The 27,426-nt window shown below is 39.6% G+C and overlaps 2 protein-coding genes across 5 annotated transcripts in view; one reads left to right on the top strand and one right to left on the bottom strand.

Moving 5' to 3' along the window:
• The first annotated feature begins 32 nt into the window (after positions 1 to 32).
• NFE2L2 (NFE2 like bZIP transcription factor 2) lies at positions 33 to 25,908 on the top strand. 4 transcript variants are annotated; one of them, XM_052793649.1, is made up of 5 exons: positions 33 to 183; positions 20,130 to 20,399; positions 20,560 to 20,655; positions 21,356 to 21,535; positions 23,600 to 25,908. In XM_052793649.1, exons 1-5 carry the CDS (start codon positions 154 to 156, stop codon positions 24,806 to 24,808), a joined length of 1,785 nt encoding a protein of 594 aa, XP_052649609.1. In that variant the 5' UTR covers positions 33 to 153; the 3' UTR covers positions 24,809 to 25,908. The 4 variants fall into 4 exon arrangements, with proteins under 4 accessions (XP_052649609.1, XP_052649610.1, XP_052649611.1 ...); XM_052793650.1 differs by lacking the exon at positions 33 to 183 and adding an exon at positions 587 to 736; XM_052793651.1 differs by lacking the exon at positions 33 to 183 and adding an exon at positions 928 to 1,088.
• The window catches only part of HNRNPA3 (heterogeneous nuclear ribonucleoprotein A3), a 31,374-nt gene continuing 19,680 nt past the window's right edge, over positions 15,733 to 27,426 (bottom strand). The window contains exon 14 of the mRNA XM_052793661.1: positions 15,733 to 16,764. The gene's annotated coding sequence lies outside the window, so the exon portion shown is untranslated. The remainder of the gene's footprint in view (positions 16,765 to 27,426) is intronic.

Below are 27,426 nucleotides of genomic sequence, written 5' to 3' on the forward strand. Positions count from 1 at the left end.
GCGGCGGCGGGGCGGAGCGCGGGGGCGGCCGCTGGCCCGGCCTGGCCCGGGCCGCCTCCGTCCCAAAACAGCGCCGGAGCGAGCGGGCAGGCCGGTGCCGGGCCAGCCACCACCGCGTCGTACCGGCCTCCCCGCGCCCCTCGGCCCCGCGCGATGGAGATCGAGCTGCCCCCCGCCGCCCAGGTGAGAGCGCGGCCGGCGGGCAGGGGCGGCGGCCACCCGCCGCCTCCCCCCGCGGCGCCCGGCCCGGCCCGGCCCGGTCGGATGTCTGGACGAGGGGCGGGGCGGGCGGTCACGAGGCCGGCGGAGCACGTGGCGCCGCCCCCGCCCCTGCGAACGCGCTGAGTCACGGCGGGGGCGGGGCGGGGTGGGGCGGAGCCGCGGAGGCTCCCTCTTCGCGCCCCTCCCCCCCCGCCCCGCTCTGCAGGGGTTGGGGGGGGCCGGGCCGGGCCGGGCCGGGTTTGGTGCGGTCTCCCCTCCCTCCCCGCCCGCGGCGGTCGCGGAAAGGTCAGTCAGGGCCTGCAGGAGCCGCCTCTGCGGCAGCTGCCCGGTGCGGGCAGCCTCGGGCGGGGCCGGGAGCTCGGAGGAGCCGGGGAGGGTCGAGAGGGCCGGGGCCGGCCCCTGCCCCTGAGGGAGCGGCTGGGGAGGCGCCCGCCGCCGGAGGGGCTGCCCGCGCCGGGCGCAGCCTCGCGTCGCTGCCCCCGGCGTGCCCGTGGGCCTCTTGCTCCTTTCTCGGGTGAGTTACCGCAGGTTTCCTTCTGTTGCAGCGCGGCTGCCCGTCGCGGTTGGCCCGCCGGGACCCTGTCCCCGCTAAGCCTGCGGCCCGAGCCGGGCCGGCAGGAGCTGTTGCACAATCACGCACTCCCCTGGGGCGGCTCCGGGTTTCGTGCAGCCTCTCACCACGCGGCCTGAGGAGCCTGAAGCGGGCTGACCCTGGCCTCGGCCTGGGCCGCCGGTGAGGGGCTGCGACCGGGGCGCTCCCCTTGCGCCCCCCGCCTGCTGGAAACGCCTCCCGAGGGGTCTGAGCCAGCGCGCTTCTCTGGGGCTTGGACACAGGAGGAGATGAGGTCTTGGCGGTCTCCTCCAAGGCAAGTCTTCCGGAGGCTTAGGGGTATTTGGATGTATTTGCGTTTTGTGCGGCAGAACCTCTTCGCTAAAAGCCCGGGGAAGCTCCGTACTTTTGTGTTGCAAACTAGTTGCCCGAGAGTGGGGTGAATAACGGAAAACATAACTGAACTCCACTTCAAATTTATGTAATTGTTACGTGTTGTTCTTGGGCTTTTAAATGGGAAGTGTACCCTTATCAACTAGGTATTAAGTTTAAAGAAGTAATACTTGAAACCTAATCTGGAGCTGTTTTAATTCTTTTAATACTAAGAATTTAAGACTCAAGAGTTCTGAGGCTCTTTCAGTGCATGTCAGTACAGTATATGCTACACAACAGAGTTTCTCTTAACATTGTCTTGTCCATCCTTTAGGATATATAAGTGGCTACACCCTACGGGTAACATCTCTTTAGCAGTGTTGGATATACCTTATTCTGTTCATTGAATGCTGTTGCTTTTCTGTCTTAGGCCCCTCAAAGCTCTGCCTGGCCTACCTGTTTTTCTAGTCCTGGGTAGCGCAGCCATGACCTCCACCATGCCTCCTCGGTTTCTTGGAAAATACTGCAAGAAAAATCAGGCTTTTGGCCTGTGCTACATAAACACCCCATGAATTTCATTTTGCCTATAGCGTCTAGCTATGGCATTTTTGCTCTCATTTCTGAGAGAATCTTGACAGACTGATTCCTGTGTACCTGCTTTTGTACCTTCTTGCCCAATCCACTGTGACTGCTTTGCCAGCAAACCTAGCTTCTGTTACTTGTTTGCCTGCTTTGTCAAACCCTTTCTATCAAGCCACCTGTTGCAGTTTTCCTATCTGAGCTCAACAGCTGCTGGTTTCTACTCTTGCAGACCTAGCCTGAAAAGGCACTGCATTTTTTAGATAGTAAATGATTACTGTCTTTGACATGTAGTTTTAACTATATTTATTGAATGGAAAATTCAAATACCCTTTCCCATAAAACCTTAGCTCAAGATGAGAGAAGGGGAACACAGTCTTCATTTAGCCCCTCAGATTTTGTAAGCCAGCAGATGGGAAGGGTGTGCACTTGTGCAAATACAGTACAAGCTCTTAGTCTTTTATGTGCCTGGTAGCGTAGCAATTGTCATAGCAGTAAAGGTGGTTGTGAAGGGCTGGGATTGATCTAGCCCCTTAACCAGAATGTAAAATCACCGCTTTCTGCTATGTACTTCTGTGGGAGTTAGAAGTGCTATTGCCTGCAATATTCTTGAAAAAAGTATGCCTTTGTTGTACCTCTGCCTGGAAACAGAATGCACCTCTGTATGCAGAGGGCTGTTGCCTATTACACACTAACAACACAGACATCAAAACATCTAAGAAAAAAGAATGCAATGGAACAAGTGTCAAGATGTTTCAAATCACAGTTGCAAAAGCATGATATTCTCATAGTAGCTGTTCTGTTCAGTAAATCTATTTGTTACTGAAACGGTTGCTTGTAACCTTGTAAAACAGCGTAACAAGCTCATCAGTTACTAAATTTTGAGCCTCACAACAAGAAGAGAGCAAAAAGAATTCACTTTCCAACACAAAGAATGAAGCTGTGGGTTGCGCTTAGGCTGAAGTGACACCAACTGTAACAAAACCAAGTAGGCAAATAAGTGAGTGCCTGTGTAAGTGTATCTCTCAGGGTTTTTTCTACCTAGAGAACTCTACTGAAGAGTCTCCAGCTAATTAGTGTGATCTCTTCAGCCAAAAGGGTGTTAGCAAGGAATTACACATACTTTTTTTTATGACATGCTGCATTAAATTGTCAAGTGAATGGGTTTATTTTTTATTCCCTAATGGCCTATCATTTCCACATGAGGTAGATTCCGCAGGCAAAGACAAACAAGTGCACTGCTCAGGCCTGGCAACAAGTCTTTGTATTTTGGGTTCGTTGGGGTGGGTTTTGTTTTGTTTTGTTTCTTGATAATGAGGTTTAATAACCCTGTTGAATAGGAATATCTGATCAAGATATCTGTAGAAATATCTGTTTATCTATCTATGTATGTAGGTAAATTTCAATATAACAAAACATCCGCATTTCTGAATATAACGTTACCTACTAAAATTATGGACAAGTTTGGAGGAAGTAGATGAAGGAGTATCACAAGCTCTATCTTAAGTAAAAATGCATTTTTTTTTTTTTACCCTCTCAGTTCTTCTGTGCTCACCTTGATACCAAGCTGCACTGATAGTGCTTTCTTTCTTTCAAAACTCACAAAAGAATATCTTTCAGTTAAGCCAGTGGTCGATGTAATGCAAGGTAGTATGTTTGACTGAAATGAATGTGGACTAATAGGAGCTGACCACGTCAATCCCTTTGGAAGAACAGCTAATTAGATATTATTGTTACTGTAGTAAATATCCATCACATGAACACTGTTCTGTAGTTTGTCTTTAAAATATACTAAAAATTTACTATTCTATTGGAAGTTGATGGAAGTGCAAGAAGTTAATTGTCTTTGAAAATCTGACTTGAAGAAGTTTGTGGTTAGCACTCAAAGTTGGAGAAGAGTTTGACTTTGAAAGGTTGCTGGGAAATGTTTAAAAGAGACGAATCCAGAACAAAAAACAACATTCAGTATAAGCAGAGGGCAGCTGGATGATCTTGTGTGCTTTAAAGCACTTAAGACATTTTTATAGGACTGTGTGGGTGGTTAGGAAGGTTTGTGTACACTTCCCACTAACTTTTGTGGGCAAGAATAAATTCTGGATCTGTGTCCCTTACGTTTTTCTTTTTCTTTTTTTTTCAGTTGAAAAAATAGAGACGGTATAATACTTATCCTGAATAAGAATGCAGCAGGTTGTATGTAATCCTGAAGGACAAGGATACTGTTAAAAATGTGTCAGATTATTGTATCTATTGTTGCACCTGAATACCCTTTTGATTTCTTTTGGTTGGTTTTTTCCTCAAGTTCTATATCTTAAATTTGCAAAGCAGAAAAATACCTGTTTGATAGGTATTGCTACTTTTGTGATCCTGACTGAAATGAATGTAGCAATAGCATATTGAACGTACTTATTTCGTTAAAGAAAACTCAGATACCTTTGTGGAATATGCTGGGCTTTGTGAGATGATGTTGAGGAACACTAGAAGTGGCAGGAGCTAAGTGAATATTTGTTCATTTACGTTCTCAGTAAAATCAATTCATACTATTGTTTACTATGATTTTTCCTATATGGTTGTAAAATTGTGTTATATTTGGTCCTTCAATAGAACTAACAAACCCTCAAACAGCAAAAGTTGTCAGAGTTTGTAAATGAAAATTTTTGGAATGCATTAGACTTTTAAAGGATAGTGAAAAAGAGTCAATTGCAGGCCCAGAGAAGGGTGAGTTTAGGGGAGAAGGAGAAAATATAGAAAGTTCAGATGATGACAGTAAATGGTGCCAAGTGTGCCCATGCCTGTAACGCCAGATGTTTGCTTCATTGGAAAGAAGGAATTTGTTTGATTTTTGTATTTGGAACTTCTTTCCTTTCCCCCCCCCCCTTTGAAATTATAAAGGTAAGCTTTAAAATGACTAAACCATTCACTAGAATTAGGCCAATTTGTGCAAGTGTGATGTATTTGCAATGATTGTGTTGGCTGAGGCTAGTGCAGTACAAGTCCAGGCAGTAACCTGTTGGCATGAATTAAATATTAATCCCCTGCTGCTGTGCTTGAGTTGCAGCCAGCAAAAAGTCCTCCAAAGTCTCCAGGTTAATCACCCAGTTAAAGTTTGTTTTGGCCTCCATCTCATTCCAACCCTAAGTAACCTATTATTTTAATATAGCACATTCCTAGAGAACTTGAAAGGGTTTGAAGTCTGTCCAGTTTTCTGATACAGTGCATTATACCAAAGTTGGACTTTGTGCCACAGAATACAGCTTTAGGTGAAAGGAAAAGAATACAATGTGTTGGCCAGATTAGTTCTTTTTCGGTAATAACCTAGTTTATCTGGTTTTGGAAACACTTCATCTGCTACGTATGCAAGTCTTTTTACGTAGACCAATGAAAAGTCAGGTAGGAGAAGTTGGAAGTTATGACTTTGAATTTGTGTTATCCAAAGATGACTGATATACAGTGAACTGAAATCCTGCTCAGGATTGCTCAACAGTAATACTTTTATGGCATATTTGTTATATTAAGATAAACAATTAAACCAACCAGTAAGAAATGAAGCCAGCAATGCTATCTGTGGTGTATAAAAACTCCTTTAAACCATGGAAGGCTTACCTGAAACAGATACCGGAAATGCATTTCAAGTAAAGATAGGCATTATGTACTTTATCTTTCCTACCCAGTAACTGCTTTCCGTACAAGAAAAGCAAAGCTAGTGACAGTCACATATTAACTTCTTGCTACTGCCAATTAATTGATCGTATAGTGCTTAAGTTTTTCTAAAGTATAAGAACAGTATTAGTATTACTACTCTGTGCAGCGCAGTACCGAAGCAAGCACAGGGACAGCTCTGTCTCAGGATTTCTTTGTTTCAGTGATTTTTAGATATATATTTCTTAATTTTTCTTTACCACCTTTAAAATAAGGAAATAAAAAAATACATTCCCCAGCAGAGTATCTTGTCTTAATATTAGTTCAGTCTTACCTTGACATACATAGTCCAACAGTGCCTGTTTCAAATAGAAGCAAAGTCTCTCAGAACCATACATTTAAATTAAATATTAATTTGGCACCATACATTTAGATTAAATATTAATTTGGATAACCAAGCAGTAACAACATCAAGTAAGGATAAAAATGTCTAATTATTTGACTGCTTTGGAGAATAGGATTTGTCTTCATCTTCTGAAGCATCTGTTTTCTGTCTTCAGCCATTTTGAATTCTTGGTGAAATATTTGCTCAGTTTTCTTTACCTGACACATTTTTGAATGTTATGTGTTGATAAATGGGCTTTGTGTTTTGGCCCTTAATTTCTACTTTAATATTCACTTTAAAAGAATTAATTTAAGTGTTTTGATATGTTGATTATGGAGGTGTTGGAAAGGTAATAGCAGTTAATAAGAATATTAATAACTCTAAGTTAGCGTTGTTTTACCAGCAGAGCATAACTGCTGCTTGATGGTATATTAATAATCCCTAGCACAAGTACTAATTGGCAAGGCCATAGTAGAATGCGTGTAGCTTAGAAATAATACTTATGTGGATGCAGTTTATATACTACAGATTTGGTTGAAGCTTTTCATTATGTCGGTTTAGATTTCTGATTTTGGCCCAATTAGCTGCAGTTTTTATACTGGGAAGAAGGAATAGAAAATAGTGTTTATTTTCAGCTAAGTTATTTTGAAGATGCTGTAAATGACTGTTAATGTTTCCTATCTTTATAGGTAAGCTAAACCATTTCAAGAAGTATGTCTTTGTTGTTGATGATATTGCAGTACTGAGGGAGTTGAGACCACCCAACCTTGTACTTGTCTTGCAGAGTCTTAAGACTTTTAGACCAACTTCTGCAGTAGTATTATGAGCAATGCAATTAAAAAAGAGAAGAGAAAGGAGAAGAAAGTTCCTTTAAGTTTGATGTTGCAGCAACAAGTTATGTAAGACCAGTTTGAAACCATCTCTTTCAAACCTTTTAAGGAAGTATCTTCTGTATGACTATGAAACATAAAGATATCAACTTTTCCCTCCTTGTCCCCACCTCTGTCTTGCAGTTTCAAAGTTTTATTGCTGTTTGCTGTATTGGTTTTACATGGTGTTTCTTGTAAGTATAAAAAAATCCACTCTTGGAAACTGCTTGCAAAACAAAGTTTGCATACTTGAGAAATTGACTCAGAAGGAGCTTGGTTGATAGCCTGCCTTTAAGAAGAGGTTTGTTTTATGATTAAGGGTGTGCCTATTTGCTGTGTTTGAAATTAATGCCCACTAAATATTGAAGCTGTGACTTCTCTACAGCCGAGTTATGTGCAAAGCTGCTGTGACTCTCATTTGCTTCCTGCTCAGATCATCACTGCCGTTTAGCCATAAAGAGCTACATTAGAACGATCCTGGGGGATTTTGTTGGCTTGAACCCTTGTGGTAAAATTAGTACCTCCCTACTTATTGCTGTAATTCAAGTGGAGCAATTCCTGTGCTGCTTGGGCTGTTGGAATATCACCATTCGGGATTCCCAGGCATCATGCAGTCAATGCAGGTCTGCCATGCTGAATGCTGCCTGCTCCCATGTGAGAGGGCCAGTCTTTCTGTCTGCTCTGCAGCTGGCATTTGTGTCTTGTGCTGCCTGGGCCTGGATACTTGGTCATTTCTTCCTTCTGTCTTCAGGAACTGTTTGCTTGAGTTATGTGCTGTTGGGTAAGAAGGCTGAATTTTGTCTTAAAACAGGGTATTTCCAGTTAGATTGCTGCAGTTATGTGACCAGATAACATGTTCCGCAATCAACTGGGTAATAAAACAATGGGTAAAAGAGGGTGGCAGGGGTGGGCGGGTGGCTCTGAAGGTTGGTGCAGCTCAGCTCAGATGGGTAACAGATTTTTCAGAAGCTTCATGGCTGGAAGGAGAACATGGAGACTTTAGCAGTAGAGGTCATCTGAGACGTGCCAATGGGAGTATTCCACCCTGGCTTGTTACACTAACACTTGTCTTCACCAGTATCGCAGAAGTAGTGGCTGATACAAGTGCACCGGTGCAGATAATATAGTCATTAAGTGTCCTTGGAACAAGTGTACCGTAGACCCCGGAGCAGTCTTCTGTGTTATTTGACATGAGATGCACAGACATATTTTCTGTTTTATAACACTGAATTATATTTGCACTTCTTTCTACTGTAGATGGGTCTTGAACAGACCTGTGGCAGCTGAGGAATTTCAGGAAGACTGTCCCACTGATATTTGTAAAATAAACAAACCTGAGTAAACTTTTGAAACAAGTAGGATTTAAGATACCCAAGGATGAAAATGGAAGTACTTCAGTAACAAAAATGGTACTGTTAAAATAGTGTAATATGAAAAAACAGAACTTGTATTTGAAATTAAGTCATAACTTCTGACAGCTGGTCTTCCAAATTATTCAAATTGAATTCTTTGGCTATGGAAATGCACGTTACGTTTAGGTGTCTCATACCTGTGTATGCTGTAACAGAGAGAACTACAGCACAGTGACTTCTGATACTGTGCTTTCTAATTTGGTTGTAGTATTTGAACTAGAATATTATCAGGTCGGTTCTTCAACCAGTATAATTTTTGTGACTCGGTGGAATGTTGTAGTTCCATGGAATGTTTTCCAGCTTGATTTGTGATCCTTTTATTATCTGCCAGTTCAGGAATCTAGTGTGCACCTACCACTCTCAGGAATCCTTGCTCAGCTGATAACCAGTGTGAACATCTCTAGACATCTCTCATCTCTCAAAGTTTCTTTTTGCTGGTAAAATGAAGAATGGAAGCCACTTAAATAATGAAACTGTTAATGGAGTGCTTTAAATGGCTCTGAAAAACTCTGTAACTAAGGTCAGAGCCACAGAATTATTTTAAATTCAAAATGAAGCTTGGTATGAGAGTTTTTGATAAATTGTGTGTGTATGTGGCAGAGATCATGAACAAAGTCTTAGAAAATGCAAGTAGTAATGAAAATTAACAGTTCATAGCTGACTGAGAGTAGTCATTTACCCTAACAAGATCTCTATCTCTCATTGTCTAAATTAACTGTGCTATAGAGAAATTTTCGAATCTTGCAATTTTTACTGATAATTTGCTATAATCTGATTTTTTTTTTTCTCAAGTATTTACTGAGGCATAAGAAAGTAGTGTTTTGGCCAAAGGCAGAAAACTGTTTAAGATCCAAACCTGACATTTTCTTTGCATTCTGTAATTTCTTACTTTACAAGTGATCATCTTAACCTTTTTGCTCAACAAATTGATTCTAATTACATGTGGAAAGCAATCAAATCTTCTGTAATGTCTTCTGCTAGAAAAATCAGCTGTAAATGCTCATTTTAGAAACAGTCTGCTAAATATACTGTCCTGTAATATACTTGCAAACTGGATAGCCTCTCCCTGCCCCTGCAGCATTTAATGTTTGTTAACCATATTAACATGCCTAGAGTATGTTCGCTGCTTATGGATGGAAGAGGTATATTGACATGTTTATTTGTGGCAAACATTCTTGTTTTGGCTGTCATAGGTGATCGTAGAGTGCGTGAGGGGACACATGTCAGGAATTGGCCTCTACCTTGATTTCTTAGGTACATCTGCCCATCTAATCAGAAGGCTGAAAGAGGCATCCCCATGATAATCAGCTGTACAGGCTGTGAGCCTCCTGTGTACTCAAAGAGGACAGAAGTGGAAGCCCCAAGGACAGTGGTGGGCAGCAGAGGCTCTTGATTTGGATGGAAGGACACAATTACTGATGGTTGAGTTTTGGGGGTTTTGCTGATCTTTTGAGGATGTTGAGAATTACTGCTTTTATATAATTTGGTAAGAGGTATAAAAACATTTACCTACTCTGGTTCATGCCTTGAAAGATGAATTATCTCCTTTTGCTTTTAGAATTTATAAATTAAGTCCTGTGCAGGACTTCAAAAAGTGAGGGCTGGATTGCTCCACACAAACAAAGCTTTAGTTTTGTACACAGTGGTGTTCAGTTCCTCAGTGGGTTTACCTTTTTAAGCAAAAGCTGTCATTGTGTACAAAAATGATAAATTGGCATGTGGACACCTGACATGTTGGCCCTTCTTGAACTTTCTTGTTTAGTTGTTTAACTTTGCAGGACATTCAAGTGGAAGAGCTTCCTGAAACCTTTGTGGGGGTTGATGGCTTTTAAAGGATTGCTTTTTTCTGAGAAATATGTTAATTACAAGTGCTTAAGAAAATGAGTAAAATCTGTCCTTGCCTGATTCTGTGGAAAAACAATTCTCATCATGTATCTTGGTGTGGCTGGAGGAAGGGGAAAAGCTATACAAACTCCTTTCATGCAAATTAAATACCAATTTCTATGATGTTTCATGTAAATTTAGGGAGAGCATTTTTGGTCATCAGCATACAGTTGAATGGTATTGTTATTTACTGAAGCTTTTCTGTAGTATGTCACTAATGAAGGCTGTGCTCGGTGCCAAATAAACCATTTAACCATTAATTACTTGTTTGGAAAGATAGTGTCACCACAGCAAAAATCTGCCATGCTGGGCTTCTCTTCCTTAAATCTATTATCATCCTGTACTGTCCAGTGGTGAGCAGTTGCATAGAAATGTAATTTGGGCCTTTTTTCTGTGGGTTTTTTTTTTTTCTTTCCCCTTGTAGAAACTAAATAACCTTTCCAAGCCTATTTGAAGTTGAACACACACACACACACAAAAAAAAAATCAACCCTGCTTATTTATTCAAAACTGTGCACTGACACTGAATTCACAGCATTATATAAATTATATAAATTTTATAAATTATATGTGTGAAAAGTGCACATTAATTGCAAGACTCTGATCCACAAAGTTATTTAACACTTGTGCCCCACAGACTGCAGTGGAAGGTAGGCACCTGCATGCTCTGCCAGATGTGGGCTGACTTATGCAGAACATGTCACTGCTGACCACTTCTGGAGCAAGCTGTATTCATTCCCTGCAATGTAACCATATTCTTAAGCTTTTAGTCTTAAGATAGTACTTCTAGGCTGATGAGGTGTTTGTGTGGCATGTTCTCTGAGGTTGAAAGCATCCTTACTCTTTCTTTGTCAGCTCAGCTTGGAAGCGTGGAAGAATTTCCTTGATGCAGCCTTACGGAGTAGATGTCTCTGTTACTGAAGGAGGGCTGGTGAATGTGTGCTGGTAGTAGTTAGTGAACCTCATTGGTTTCTAAGCCACGCAGGTATTCCTGTTGTTTGCAATTGTAGTTTGGCCCACGAACAACAACAACAAAGTTGCTTGTGGGATCAGTGAAGTGAAACTTGGTGAGACATGCTTCTTGCAATACTAGAGCATGCTGTTTCCACATCCAGGCTGTAGTGCAGCTGTAATGACCTGTCTGGTGCCTGCCCCCATAAATTGCCCAGCCATCAGCAAAATGGGGGCTTTACAGGAAGATCCCAGTGCAGTGAAAATGTGTGGTACAAGAAAGATTCTAAATAATCGCAGAGAATATTTTGACTCACAAACACACACACTGTTTTCATGTTTGGTTTGAAACACACTTTTCCAAAAAGTGTGTAATCCTGATGAAATCAAAATAGTGGCTAATAGGTTATAACCCAAGGTTAATACAACCTAATAAATATGTTATTTGTGGTTTTGTTACGTTCTTTTCTCTGTTTCTATGTTGATCTTTTCCTTCCTTCCTGATTTGTTTTATTGGACGTAAGAGGGTGCTATAATTTGACTGGATCGTGTTTCCCAGATGACTGAACCATTATTATAAACAAATCCTCTTGTAGATAAACTAATGAGTAGCCTGTGGCAATGTCCACACACAGGAACATGCCTGGCTGGGTACAGCAGGATAGCTTGAAGATAATCATTTAACAGGTAATTGTTTTCCAAGTACTGTAGGTTCAATGTATAAAATGAATTGGGACACAAAGGCTTTTGTGTTCCTATGGTTAAAAGATCAGCAGTATTTTGAGATGCTGCATATTTGTTATATTATTTGTTTACTTGTAGGGTAAGGATTTTTTTGTTGTATACGTGACAATTCAATAAATGCCAGGTTTTTTAGGATGCAGTTTTGACTTGGGAGGAAAACAAACCCAAACACAAATAAAGCTATTAACATCAGCTTTTTCTGAAATGAAGTAGACTTCTGTCTGAGATGGCTGCTATGTGAATACCTTTCAAAATGGAGTTACGTGGTACAGTATGTGGTGATTGGACAACAGCTAGAAAGTCAGCCACAACAGAATCACTCAGTTTACTTGCTGGGGCAACACAGCAGAGTTTTGTTGATGCATCAAGCATATAAAACCAAATAGACAGCCTAACCCACTCTTTTATAAAACAATCCCACATTTTTGCCAGCCTCCCAATTTCATTATACAACTTGTGTAATAGATTGTAACTTGAACACATATTAACTTTGTGTGCTTATTGACTTAATGATTTTGTAATGCAGCTGATGCAAGATAGGGTAAAGAAGTAGGAAGTAAATGGCTTTGTTAAGCTGAAAGAGGGATTCAGAATGGGAGTAGAAGGAACCACAACACTTTTATACCAGCCAAATACACTGTGGAAAAGTGACATTTAGATTAACACGATAATAATTAAGACCGAAAAGGGAGGGATGGAACCCATCTAAATGAAACAGCAAAGCTCTGAAAACATGTAAGATTTGTTGCTTTAGATACCGATGTTCCAGAAAGCAGTCTGGGATGTCAAGAGATTTAGGACTAAGTTTGAAGAAGCGGGATGACACCCATGACCATTTTTGGCTTTTGCTTAAGCAGCCAGGGTAGCGCTTGTAAATATGGGCATAGTTAAATTTATTCACGAGAAGTTCATCGTCATCAGCTCACAACATTAGTCCTCACTCTGCCTCTTCCTTTAGGCTGAGGCAGAAATAGGGGAATTTGGAGCAGATACAATGCATGACAGATTTGGCCATTTATACTAGAGAACAACTTTTGAAAAATCAGTTATTGTACAAAAAATAAGCACCAATGTCAGGTTTAAGACTTTGCTTTCTGTAAGCCATGCAAATGAGATGGGTTTTGGCTCTTTTTTCCCTGATTTTTTTTTTTTTTTTTTTTAAGATGTTGATGCAGGATCAGTCTTGGGACCATTCAGCCCCTGGAAACCACATACTCTATATTAAACTCTATTATTTTAAAGCTACCTTCTAAAATACATATTGATTAACCAATTTAGAAAAACACAGCTACTTCAGGAGTGTCTGAGATAGAGCACAAAACAATCTTCTGCAAAAAGATCTGCAGCACTGAGCAAAAATCCCCTGATCTGTTGTACCGGAAATGGTCACCTCAAGGCACATTGAATGTGGTGGGAAAAGGAGATATATATAGAGAGAGATATATATATATATGTATGTATGTATTTCTGACCCCAGAGATTAATGAGCCAGAGAGGAGAATGTCAATCCTGCTGCTGTGCCCCAGGCTGGAAGGGAGCAAGTGCTGTGAGGCTCTCGCACATGTTCAGTGTTTTAAGGGGTGGCAGGGAGGTGGGGATTGATTGATTTTGCAGAAAAAGAGAAAACTGTTGTCAAATTAAGAAGTAAACTGCTCTTTATGTCCCTCCTGTTCCTTTGCTGTCTTTCTGATGAGGGTATTTTTCTTTACCTGCTGTGGTCTTGCTCCACTGTTAGCGTTAGGATTTTGCAGCTTTTGGAATTGAAATACATTCATGACCATAAACAGCCTACAACAGATATTCTTCATTGCAGTTACAGTCTTGCTCATTTTACATTCTTCAGGCTTAAAGAAACCTGTCTTTTCACTACTACTGGAGAATATATGAGGTATATGTTCCCCCTAGCAGTTTCGAAAGCTTGCTTGCCGTAGGGGTATCATACGGGAAAACCATCATGTTAAGAGCTGTACAGATCTTAGTCGTAGCCTTTGTTGATACCATTCCTGGAAGATGACACTTCAGGTGAAATACATAAATCATCCACCTCTCAGAGGAGTTATTTCTGGAGTGAGGGTTGGGAGAGTGGGTGGATAGTGTCCAGAATTGCACTTGTAGGGGAAGATTGTCCTTCCAGCCAGCCAGAGCCTCTCCCCGTCTTTGTCAAAATAATGCCCAGACAAGGCTTGTAGTGAAACTTTAAGAATGCTGGACAATCCAGCCAAGGGGTTTTTCAACTAATCTAATTTATAAGAGTAGATCCTGACAATCTGGCATTTATTAGGAGAGCCTGCTGGAATACAGTGGGACATACAGTCTAAAATATGAGATATTTGTTAGGAGAAAACAGAGGCTAAACACTTTTAGCTAATGAAATATCAAAACAACTTCTGTTCCTGGCCTGGCAAAGCATTCTAGAGGTTTCTTTCCTCAGTAAGAAAATTAAATTTGCGTACAAACACATTTCGGGGACTGAGCTTATCTCGTATGTCTCTGTTGGGGCAGAAGAATGTCCCAAGACACATGGTCAACATTTTTCAACAGGCTTATTTATATAGACATGGAGTAGAAATTCTCTTACAACATCAGTTCTTTAAAGCTATGGCTTTCCAACCCTTTTAGAGTCCATTTTCAGGTAAGCTAGCCTGCCATGTCTTAAAAAGAGTTTGCTGACCAAGATATCGGGCATCCAAAGACACTTTAGAGCCAGGAAGAGCAAATGGGCATCAAGAAGCAGGCTGTTTAGTGTCAGTCCAGTCACACCAGTAGTAAGTGGCGCAGGTATGAAAGATAGAAAAAAAGAAACCCCTTCACACCCACCCAAGCACCCTGTTTCCTCCTAGATTGCCTGGAGGGTCTTAGTGAAGAATGTGGGACAGCAGGCAGCTCCACAGGGCAGACAGCAGTTTGACCTTGTGCATTCACAAATCATAAGTTGCTGTCACGTGGCTTTGTTTGACAGTTGTCTGCTCTGTCACATTTCCAAATCCTAAATCCAGACATCTAAAATTGCTATTGTACCCTTCTGCCGTCCAGCATAAATAGCTTCTGCCATTCCCTTTTCCCCATTCTTCTCATAAGGGCTGCTGCTCTTTTAAATTTTTCATGTCCTCACTGTCTCTTCCACATTCTTGAGTTAACTTTCGTTCTTCAATATCCAGTTGTAAGCGATAGAAAATTATGGGTCAGCTTTCAAAACTCAATTGTTTTTAGTTATGGTGTTGGGCTAACTTTATCTGCTTTCTGTGCTTTCTCTGAAGCATGAGGCTTCTGTGTCCAGGATTCTTTTCTGTAATTATGGGTTGTAATTGAATAAGTAACTTACCTTGAAAAAGATTTAGAAAAGAAACTACTAGTTATGGTGATTTCAGAGATCATCTAAACCATCAAATGATTTATATATCATTCTTAAAACCTACCTGAACAAAACCAGTTCCTCCTGAGGATAATGAAGGCAAGACATTCAGCTGTTGCTTCCACAGCCTGTGCTTTTCTTAAGTAGTAAGACGCTTCCACCGCCTTCTCTTGCGCTTGCTTTATTACTTGATCCCCTCCCTTTCATTCTTGCCTTTGAGTATCTCAGGTCCTTGATCCTCACTTCCCACGTGTTTTTTTTGAATAAAGCAAAAATGTAAGGTGCTTTTTGTTCATTCCTTTCACTTTCTGGAAAACAAATAGGAATTGGGAGATCCTTTGCCATCTTTCTTTCTGTGCATAAGCTATAGGAGTGTTTTCCTGCTTCTTGTGGGGTCCTGGTCTAAGTTCACTGCTGGATGCAATAGACGTTGATTTCTGTTGCTCCGTCATTCATGCTGGTATGTGAAATCTCTCAGAGTTAGGTGCTAATGGAACATGGGAAAGAAAAACAAATCCTTGTCTGGTGAGAGATTCTGCTAGTGTTATCCCAATTTATGTTGCAAAATGCATGACTTTAAGAAGTAAATGCGCAAAACTCACAATGTGTTCTGTATTAAGGGGATAGCTAATAATGGGTTGAAAGCCGTGTCTGAGATAGCGGATTGTTTCTCTGCTGACACTTGGGCCACTGGGTGTTTCCACTTTACCAATGCTGCGTGTAAATGGCTTATATTCCAAACAATACCAAAACCAGTCAGATAAACCAAACAGGGATGAAATGAAAGATTAGCATTTTGTTTAAAGCACAAAAGTCAGTCTATGAAAATAACATGAAAACAGGGTCTCATTCCTTTGTTTACCCTACTGCAAATATGTTTGTTTAGGAGCAATAAGAGTTAATTGTCAAACTTTACAATGTAGTCAGAGATTTTCTCATAAAATGTATAACAGACTCTGCCCAGATGGCAAATGCTGATATGTAAATCTAAAACATGAAAATTTCCATTGGGGGCCAGATGGTGGCTTAATGTGAATTGTTTAACATTTATGTTTATCTTATTAAAAGTGCCTTTATATGTCCAAACTAAGCTATCAATGTGGTTGGAAGAGCATATCACTAAATGAACAAAAAAGTCAAATCATGAGTACAAGGCATCTCCTGCTTACATGGATCATGGGGAAGCAAAGCATGTCCTCTCTTGAGAGAAGTTCTTTCTCTGTTTACAAAATTGTGAACAAAATATTATAAACAAAATCAAATCACTGTTTGTCTGCTTGGGAAAAATATTAAAACCATATTACTTTCCCAGAAGTTAGAAATGTTGGACAGTGGTAATACACACATTAAATACCATAATGTATTTCCCCTCAAAATAGGCGTTGGCGTTCAGTGGAAAGAGCTGATCTCTAGACAGGGGATGGCAGCTGCAATCCCTCCCGGGCGCAGGTCCTTCCTACTGCAGGGGAGGCCTGGCTCTTCCTGCGCCGCCTCTTGGCTCTGCCAAAACCATCGTTCCTCTGATGCAATTCAAGAAATTGCACAACAGAGGAAAGAACAAACAGGCACTTGTGGACTCCGTCACATGAGGGACCGCTGGCGCCTTTACAGTAAATGCATCTGATATTAAGGGAAGTGGTTAGCGTGGCTCCAAAGGGCAGCAGCCAGCCCTGGATCAGATGAATCTTTCACAGGACTCTCAGCGCGTGTGCTCCAGTTCGGATGCAAATCTGTGCTCGGTCGTCCCTCCAAATGAATCTTTCGGAGACCAGCACATCATGTTGAGGCATCTAAACGTCAGAGGGTAGCTGTTGCACAGGCAAGAAGTAAAATACCTTTTAATAGCTTTAATTAAACACTCCAGGCATCAAATACACAGTTATTATTCTGATGCTTTCACAGTGGAAAAGGAAGAATGCTTCAGTGATAACCTAAAATAGAGTGCCTGCCTGTGTCTGTGGATACCTCTGTGTATGTGCGTGATAGTGTTCAACAAGACAGAGAAATAATTTAAAGAGGAAGGCTATGGGGAGGAGCAAAATTGCAAAATATTTGCTTTAGACTGCAATTTTTAATTTTTTTTTATTTTTTTTTTTTTTTTTTTTAAGTTCTTTGCCATCACCTCATGCTGGGGGCTATGATTCACTCCTTAGTGAATCACTGGTCAATATTGACTCCATTAACTTTGACCTGAGGCTTTGGACTAATGCCCAGAATTTTTTTTTTTTTTTTTCTTGAAAAGGGCAGTACTACTAGAAGCATTGGCTGAAATTATAGATAAGTGTTAAATGGCTGGTTAAAATTTAAATCAGTGTGCTGTTTGATGATATTACTTATTAGCATATTGAACAGAAGAACACTTCCTCCACGCAGCCCATTCATGTGAAGAGTAATTACTTGAATTGTCATTTGAAGTTAAGGCTAATATTGCTCTATTTATATAGAACTTTTCAAATTGGAAGTGGGAGGGCTCTTTTCCAATTATATGGTGATAATTAAAAAAACCCCACCTTTTTGGTTTTAAATGCCACAAACACAACAGCTAAACAAAATAAAAAAAGGTGCTCCTGACAAGCATCTCTCTCCAGGGCAGAGCACAACACTGTTTAGCAAAGCTCAGCCCTCTGCCAAGAGATAAGATACTGGGCTAAATATGGGCCCTTGAAAAATGGTGATGGGAACCAATCAATGCTGTCATATTTCTCAAAACAACAGCCCAAGATCCTGAAAACTGTGCAAGCATATTCATTCAAAAAATAATCCTGCTTGCTGAATCAATTGCTGCATGCACACACAGGTGGTGGTGTACAGCCACAGCCTTTTTTTTTTGGCCAGCTGGTGTCTTGGAGGCCTCTAGTCTCACAAATGAAGCAGCACCCAAAGCTAGTTATTTTGATAATAAATACAGCCAGTAGTATGGCTGAAAGATCTAATAACTGTGCCTTAAGTTTTTGCACTAAGGCTACGTGGGTTTTCTTCTTAAGGAGAATGTTATGCCTTCTGTACCTCTCTTTTTGATCACTTTTGGTATTCATTATTTAAACCGAAACTGAGCACCAGTTCTGCTATTTTTGTGCTGTAGTCTGTTGCAACTCAGGGAGGAAAACAGCTCTGTTTAATTCACAGCCTCGTGCGTTATACACACACACAAAAAATCTTTTCAGTCACATTTTTAATGGTGCCTTGTAAATGAATAATTCAGAAGTGAGCCCTAAAATCCAGATCCTGCAGTTTTATCCAGAACATATTGCAAATGCTCTGAGACTAGGAAACAGTTTTGAATCTGCTGCAGAAGGAGACAGTGAGCAGCTGGTAAACTACTGGCCCTTAATGAAGCTATACCATATTGCAGTATCTCCAATTACTGCAGAACTTAATTAGTTCGTTTTACCCTGCCAATCTGGAGAGACCAAACGTTGTCTTGGGCAGACACTGTAATTATTTCAGCTTCTTCATTGCTGGCCATTAAAGCTGAGTTTGGTCTCTCCCAGCAAGGTATATTAAATATGTCTTAGATTTAGGAATGCCTGGCCTGCATTGTGTTACACACAGATATTTTATGTAACTGCCCGATTTTAGAGAAAAGTAATTTTTTTAGTAACAGGTAGAAGTAGTTCATGCCATGTGTAAATATGAGTGCTAAGGGTATAGAATTTTTAACAAAGAAATGAGAATACTGAATTGGTTTGTTCAAATGTGGACTGGCCCTAAAGCTTTTTGCCATAACTGTTGAATGGAAGTGATCGTTCTGAATGGCAACATGACTTGGTGTTCAGGTCACTTTGCTTCTCTATTTGAAAATAGTCTTTAGAGATAAGGGAATGTTTCAATTTGATATGATGGCAAAATAAATGTATCTTGGTTGTAGAACTGCTAACTGAATCAGTAAAGTTCTGTTTAAATGAAACGTAGTGTTTGGTAAGTTATTTGTAGTGTGCTAGCCTGATGAGAATGCCCGACACTGAATATTATTTTTGTGTGCTGCTGCTAAAGGGTAATTTTAAGAATAATGAAACATGCCATAAAATCAAAACTCCTAGGCACCAGCTAGAAATTGTTGACATGTGCCCATCTGACAAATGTGGCTACCAAGTATTAAAATACTGTATCAGCTGACATCCAAACTGGTGATTTTTGAGTGTTAGGTTTTCTTCACAGGAGAAAATATTCAAAAATTCAGCCCTTAAAAATGTTGACTATTTGAAAAGTAAAATCCACTAAGCCCTTTCCCCCCCAAAAAACCACCTTATGCAATAAATTAAAATAAATTGTAGCCAAATCAAGTAATATTAACTGGTTGGTTTTCCCTAAATAGCGGAGTTGAATTTGTCTTCTGGAACACTACAGGTGCAAGGGGTAGCTGATTTCCAAGAAATTTAGGTCATTGTTAGCTGTCTGATAATGATTGACTCTGTGATGAGCCAGAGGCCAAGTGATTAACAATATTTGGGACCTATTGACCTCTAGTTTATACTCAGCTGCTCCAAACCAACTGCATTTAGAACATCAACTTAGACTAAGCTTTAAATTACAATTTTTTAGTAATAGTCTTAATAACTGTGTTTAGTACTACAGTGATCTTATGTCACTTGGTGACTTTGAAACCAGGTTATTCTCCCACTCTGAAGCCCTGTTCTGCTGATCTTTAAGATTAATACTTAATTCCAGGATGGAACATAAATATTTTAAAATACATTTTGCAATGTGGCTATTATAGTTACTTCAGACAGCCCCCGTCATGTTTTTAGTCAGCTTTTACAGTTTTATAAGATCATCTGAAAAAAGTTACTTTTCAATTTCTGTTCTTTTCTGCTAAAAATTACTTTCTTAATGTGACATAATTCATTCCATAGCTTCATGTTTTCTATGAGCTAACTTGGGAAAGAAGAATATATTTATCCTCTGGCGAGGTCATGTATTACCTTACCAATTGTAACGCATTGCTTAGTTTCCATGAGCCTGTGTGCGGGCCACAGCAACCAAACCATCAGTTCACACACTTCAGAAAGGTCGTATAGAGCCATATTTTATTTAGATAATTTTGTAGGATTAAGAGAATAAGCCTCAGTTACATGAGTCTACCTGTTTAATACAGAAATTAAAAGCTTTGCTATTGTTCTAAAGCAGTTTTGCTGGGGAGGACGCTTGCTTATAAAAAGCATTTCTATTACAGGACATGAACTTGATTGACATCCTTTGGAGGCAAGATATAGACCTTGGGGCAAGGCGTGAAGTTTTTGATTTTAGTCAAAGGCAGAAGGAGTATGAACTCGAGAAACAGAAGAAACTTGAAAAGGAAAGACAAGAGCAGCTCCAAAAAGAGCAGGAGAAAGCCTTGCTGGCTCAGCTGGAGTTAGATGAAGAGACAGGTGAATTTGTTCCTGTTCAGCCGGCTCAGCGCATTCAATCAGAAAATACTGATCCAGCAATTGGTTTTTCACAGGTAAACTCTAATATGTGTTTGTGAGTTTAAACCTTTTTCCATTCATGGGAAGATATCATGTTAGTGGTTACCTAAAATGAATTTGCATTTGTTGCTGTAATGGAAGATTCTTCAGTTATTCAAAGATGCAGTAACACTTTTTCATAACTTTCCTATTTAGACCACACAGACTTCAAAACCAGAAGCAGAGGCTTTGTCCTTTGATGACTGCATGCAGCTTTTGGCAGAAGCATTCCCATTTATAGACGACAATGAGGTAAAAATGCTCAATACAGCAGTTTCACAGGTGGTCTTCTAGGGGATCAGTTTCATGTCTTCTCTTACTAAGATTTGTCTTCAGCGTAATATTGATTTGTGATATGATTTGAGTTTTGTCCTCAAGCTGACTCCAACTGGAATAAAGCAGTGTAGTAGGCTTGAACTAGGGCTGTGTCCAGAGGCAGTGGGGTGGTACTCTTGGGTTCCTTCTGCTTACCGAATCCTGCAGCCAGGATTCAGTGTATAATGCCAGCTGATGGCAACCATTCCAGTTACTGCAAATAACGGTAGCGGACTTCGTCAGTTTGTTACAGTGAGCTTAGTGCAGCTCTCTGGAGTTAGTGCATTTGAGTTGCTTTATTTCTATGTGCTGACCTAGACTATTTGATGTGTAAGGATAAGGTCTTCACCAGCCAGTTTCTAGATTTTTTTTTTTCTATTTCTTTCCTTAATATGAAGACACCTTTCATGGGAATAATTTTCTATTATCCCTTTGTTTACAAAAAATGCATTTGTTAAGACATACCTGTCTGTTTATTCTGCAGAAATGGTAGAACACCAAACCTCAGATTTTTGCTTTGGAAAATTTTTTTTTTGAATGGGGTTTTTTATGTGGGGGTTTTTTGTTATTGTTGTTTTGTTTGGGTTTTTTAATGTGGTGGGGTTTTGGTTTTTTTGTTTTGTTTTAAACGCTCCAGGCTTCTTCAGCTGCATTTCAGTCACTGGTTCCTGCTCAGATCGATAGCCACTCAGTCTTCATTTCCTCTGATGAAACTCAGCCACCTGAATCACCTGTTCTAGTTCCACTTACTGATGCAGAGAATATGCAGAACATAGAGCAAGTTTGGGAAGAATTATTGTCCCTTCCAGAGTTACAGGTAAAGGTTTAGTATGATAAGCACCTGAAAAAAATAGCATAATATTTTGGAAGAGTATGGTATTTCAGAGAATGCAGTACAATAGAATCTTAACAGATGGTGATTATGACTATCGTGTTGGATTCTACACCTGTAGGATTTCTATAACTCAATATAAGATTTAATTTTTTAAAAACGATATATTGAAAAACACATAGGAGGAAGGAAATTAGTTGTTTATCAGAAGGCCTTAATAAAACACAATCTGTCTTCCCAATCAGAACTTCCCCATGTTTAGCAAATCATTGTTTGCCTCTGTATGCAGCTTGTTACACCACGATCATGGCTGAAATTTCAGCTGCTTAAAATGGACGCTTCTGAATTATGGATCTACAACAGAAACTGTTTCCACAAGCATTATTGTAAATGTTTTGGTTTTTTTTTTTTTGCAGTGTCTGATTGTGTGAATCATTTATGGTTACTTTTGCATTCAACTTTTATTGAAGGAAAAGGTTTTGTAAAGATGATAATAGAACATATATTTAGATACATAGAAGAGTCAGGTATAGTTATATAACTACTGTTTAGATATGTTCAGTAAGAACTAATTATGTAATGTACATGAACTGAATATTTCAAAGGAACAAAAAAATCACTTTGCTATATTTCTAAATTGTGCATTACAGAGGACATCTAGGGCTTTTTTTTCTCCTATCCTTATGTTTCTATTTATATTTTTTCCTTAGATTTGACTAGAAAGTTGAGTAAATTTATTTTCAAATATATTGCTGTAGAATATCATCATGCTTCAGCATGATGCTGCTCTACTTCATGCTGTTAACACAAGAGATGAATGCTCGGTGGAAAGCCTGTAAATCCGAATCATATTTAAAAAAAAAAAAATTTGTAGGAACTGTTTTTTTTCCTGCCACTCTACATTTTCCCTTTGTCTTTTTATATTTTTCAAAATTTTCCTAGTTTCCCAATCTTTACTGCTGTGGTAGGCGTAAAAACCCCACATAAGTAACAAGGGCAATGGACTGTGAAGAGGCAGCAGTGATACTGAAAATACATTAATAAACCAAACCAAAATTATCTGTTGCAGTAATTCTGAATAGTAATTGAATAATCTTCTGAAAGAAGTGAGATAATTAAATTGAGGGCATTGCCTTTTGTGAATACGTTTGAAGAAAAAAAAGAGCTCACATTCAAAACCTTAGCTTAAGCCTTGAACGATCTCTGGTTAAATAATCAGTGTGTGGTCCCTTCTTAAGAGGAACAGAATCATTTTGGTAATTGCCTAATTCTTTGGGGACAGCAGGCACACTTATTTCAGCTTCAGTTAAGAAACTGCCACCCTGTTGGAAAGAACATTGGTCTTGTAGCCAATGAAAGCCCACCAATGTAATAGTCTTCAATGCTCACACTGGTGTTAGCCAGCTTAACTAAAAGTATGTGGGGTGAGTTAATGTTTGCAAGGCTTCGTGTTGGTACTCTTTTCACTTCACTGAGAATTACATTTCTCTGCATTGAACAGCTGCTTCATTCAGTAAATCCTAAAAGAACCTTGGTTTTTGAGGAAAAGAAATCTATCGCATAACATGAAATTAAGAGTGCTAAAAGTAAGTGTTTGCTAGTAATGCTCGTTAAGTCTCATTCAGTAATTTTACATTTACTGTACTCATGCCATTCCTAGCAGTGGCGCTTGTGAGAAGTTCAGACATGTCAGCTCCAGGATCCCCACTAGCAGTTTACCATAACAGGAGGGCTCCGTGCAGCTTCCATATAGCATTGGAATGGGTCTCTTCAGCATCTTGCTACGAGTTTGAGAGGCTCTGCTCTCTTAATATCAACAGCTTTGTCCAGAACAAGTCGCTTCATGCTCTTGCTTAGGTATCTAGTCTTCTTCCTAGATTGCCTCTCTGTAGTAAAAGTGTGTTGTAGTCATCTAGGTTACAGCAACGTTGTAATACCCATTTTATGTGCATGTTGATTGCTAAAATATTTAATGTTTGTGGGTTATAGAAAAAGGTTTTATCAATTGGAAATGTGTTGCTCAACTTCTCTCTTGCATTTCCCATGTAGTGTCTTAACATTGAAAATGATAACCTGGCTGAGGTAAGCACAATCACAAGCCCTGAAACCAAGCCAACAGAGATGCACAACAGCTATAATTACTACAGCTCATTACCCACCATGAGAAAAGATGTTAACTGCGGCCCAGATTTCCTGGATAGTATTGAGGGCCCCTTTTCCAGCATTTTGCCACCAGAAGACACCAGCCAGCTGAGTGTGAACTCTTTAAATGACACATCCCCTTCAAACTCTGATTTTTGTGAGGATTTCTACACCACCTTTATTGATACAAAGGTGAACAGTGACACAGCAACGACAAACACTATCAGTCAATCACTCGTGGAAATTCTAAGTGAACCTATTGATCTTTCTGATTTCTCACTGTGTAAAGCTTTTAATGGCAACCACTCAGGAACTGTACCAGAATGCAATGATTCTGACTCTGGTATTTCATTGAATGCAAGTTCTAATGTAGCATCGCCTGAACACTCTGTTGAATCATCTGCCTATGGGGATAAGACTTTTGGTTGTAGCGATTCTGAAATGGAAGACATGGATAGTGCTTCTGGAAGTGTGCCGCAGAGCAATGCTAGCATGTACTCTTTGCAGTTCCAGGATCAAGTGTTCTCCTCTGTGGGGCCAAGCACTCAAACTCCTAGTTTGCAGTGTACAAATACACCAAAGAAGGAGCCCCCTGCCAGTCCAGGCCACCCCAAAGCTCCGTTCACAAAAGATAAACCTTCAAGCCGCCTTGAAGCTCATCTCACAAGAGATGAGCAAAGAGCAAAAGCTCTGCAGATCCCTTTTCCTGTTGAAAAAATCATCAATCTCCCTGTTGATGACTTCAATGAAATGATGTCTAAGGAGCAGTTCAATGAAGCCCAGCTTGCGCTTATTCGAGATATACGCAGGCGAGGCAAGAACAAAGTGGCTGCTCAAAATTGCCGTAAAAGAAAACTGGAAAATATAGTGGAACTGGAGCAAGACTTGAGTAACCTAAAAGATGAGAAAGAGAAATTGCTTAAGGAAAAAGGAGAGCATGACAAAAGCCTTCGTCAAATGAAAAAGCAGCTAACCACCTTATACCTTGAGGTCTTCAGCATGCTACGTGATGAAGATGGAAAGTCTTACTCTCCTAGTGAATATTCACTGCAGCAAACTAGAGATGGCAATGTCTTCCTTGTTCCTAAAAGCAAGAAGTCAGAGACTAAACTTTGAAGGGCAGCACAGCTGGCTACTGTTCTTCAAGTGACTATTTTTGTATCATTATCCTGATAGTTTTTACTGTGAGGTGGAATGCAGAATTAGGTAATATTTTTCAAGTAATTCTATGCAATGATAATTTTTAAGTTAATAATTAGTTTATGGAAGATGCAAGTTTAAAACTAATAGTGTAATGCAGATGGATGTATGCAAAAATTGTAATCTCACTTTTATAACAGACATTTCCTTCTTATAGCACCACTTTGGCTAGTTTCCATATACATGTAAATATTAAAAGATACCATATTTATATACTGTTCCTATCTCTTGTTATATTCATAGATTTATTTGAGAGAGAGATATATATAAAAATGATTTTAGCCTTCTAAATATAATTTCTTGCAAGACAGTGTGGCTTCTGATACTTTTTTATAAATATGCAATAGTGTTTGTTTCCCATTTTTCTTACACATTTCTACTTGCTTTATATTTAATACATGATTTTAATTTAGTATAAAAGTTGATACTTAAGTGTTTGATTTTGATTTATCAGTTCATTAAACTTTTTTTCTAACTCTACTTCATACTCATCTATTTCCCTAAAGAAGGAAAAAGCTCACTAGTTTTCCAAGGCTAAGTCTTCATGTAACAAATATGCTTAAGAACTAGAGATGTATCATGCAGCATTATCAGCATTACTAATGTTTCATTCAGCATAATTTTAACTGCCGTTTGGAAGGATTGTGTAACATGAAGTTAAGTTTCAAGTCTATGCTAAGTTTACATAATTTTTGTTTTGCTCTTTGAACACTACTTAAATTTGTGATCTTTCCTCCAAAGGCATTTAAAATTTATTAATTAAGACATTGTCAGCATTATGCATTTTTCCAACAAAAAATTGTGTACATTTTTGAGAAACTGTTCTAGAAATACACTATGTGTCTCTGACTCCAATCAGGGAGCATTGTTTGTCACTGCTGTTACATTGGAGCTTATGGAAAAAGGTGTACTAACTGCCAATCAGCTGTACTGTTTGGAACCTGTGCTCAATTAATTGAAAAGCAGTGTGGAGTTTAAATTATGATTTATGAGAGAATAAAAATTGGGCAAATAAATAGCATTGTTTTGTTTACTCTTCAAATGGACTCATTGTACTTGATCATTGTGGATTTTTTTGAATACAGAAAATACATGATTTGTAATTTGAAATAGACACATTGATCTGAACATCAAAAACCATATCATCTTCCATCACCTTCCCTATGAAACTTCCGAAAGGCACGTTTAATCTAAAATGGTTTTTCTGCCACTGATGCTCTATATCATTTTAAGAGTATTTTGTCTATTACAATATTACGCATAACTTCATTTAGTATAATAAACACCAGGTTGTTTTGCAAGACCTTATGGTACATTTTTTTTAAAGAAGGAACAGGAGATACTGAAAAAGGGTAGAGTAGGAGCCACAAAGATTGTTTAATAATGTTGTAGGAAAAAGGGTTTAAAGGACATCAGATTAGGAAAACAGCCATCTATTAGTTCATCATTCACAAAGTTAGAGTAATGCTAAATAAAATGATAGTTGTTGGTGAATTCAGTCTTGAGATTTTTATTTCCCAAACTTTTTAACTGTGATGGAGTTAAGTATCATAGCTGGCCATGAAAGCCAAAGGAACAATTTTAGATTATCATGATCCCAATTCCATACTGTATCCTGTTTTATCGACCTTGTCAGTGTCCTGAAAAAAAAAAAAGCAGCACAGAGGAAGTAAAGAAAGCTGTAGTTCTGATGAATACTGTCACAGGATGCTGTGGAAGGTCTCATTTTTGACTGTTCTGTGCTGTTTGCTGCTTTCATACAACTCTCTAGTGACTCAAGCCCTCTCACCTGAATAGCATTAATGAGTTTGGAGCATACAGATTATGTAGGTACCACTTTTGTTTTTCCCTGTATGCACAGAATTTCAGATGCTATTTTATTGTCCAGCTGGTCACAGCAGTATCAGTGTAACTCTTCACAATCAGCTTTTGGGTTTTATTACCCCAGTTAACTTACACACACACACACACTCTCTCTCTCTCTTGCATGCGCACACACACTTTGTCTGCAGCACAACCTTAGCTAACCAGGGTAGGAAAGCAGAGCAGCAACTACAGCTTCAGTAAGAAAGAAGGTAGTTTTGCTCCAGGGCAGTGTAGTGCCAGCAACCATGATCCTACTGTCTCCTCTTTAAAAGGTAGGTGCAATGGCCAAGTGCCAGTACCAGAAGAAAGTCTTTGGTACCCTAAACCTGGGACTATCAGATGTTCCAGCCCTGCCTACCTTAAGAGAAAAGTAACAGTTTCATACAACTTCTCATACTGTGTTACTTGCTGCCAACTTTCAAGTGAGGTCCTGCCCCATGAAGGTGGATACAGCACAGTCATGAAAAAAACTGTAGCCTCAGATTTCCAGCATCCCTGGAAGTGCTGGGAACCCAGCCCATTGCATCAAGTAGTAACATTTGTGCTTTTGCAGAAGACGTTGGGAAATGTAAATCCAGGTGACCTAACCTGCACTTTGAGGCTGCTTACCTTGTTTATACTGACCTTCTTGTTAACGGCATGTCAGTCCATCCCACTGCACAGTCCTT

This window comes from Harpia harpyja, chromosome 7, assembly GCF_026419915.1.
Source record: "Harpia harpyja isolate bHarHar1 chromosome 7, bHarHar1 primary haplotype, whole genome shotgun sequence".
NCBI lineage: Eukaryota > Metazoa > Chordata > Aves > Accipitriformes > Accipitridae > Harpia > Harpia harpyja.

Coding starts and splice junctions, on each gene's coding strand:
- NFE2L2 (XM_052793649.1), top strand. CDS start 154: ATGGAGATCGAGCTGCCCCCCGCCGCCCAG. Junction 184..20,129: donor AGCTGCCCCCCGCCGCCCAG/GTGAGAGCGCGG, acceptor TTTCTATTACAG/GACATGAACTTGATTGACAT. Junction 20,400..20,559: donor CAGCAATTGGTTTTTCACAG/GTAAACTCTAAT, acceptor TTTCCTATTTAG/ACCACACAGACTTCAAAACC.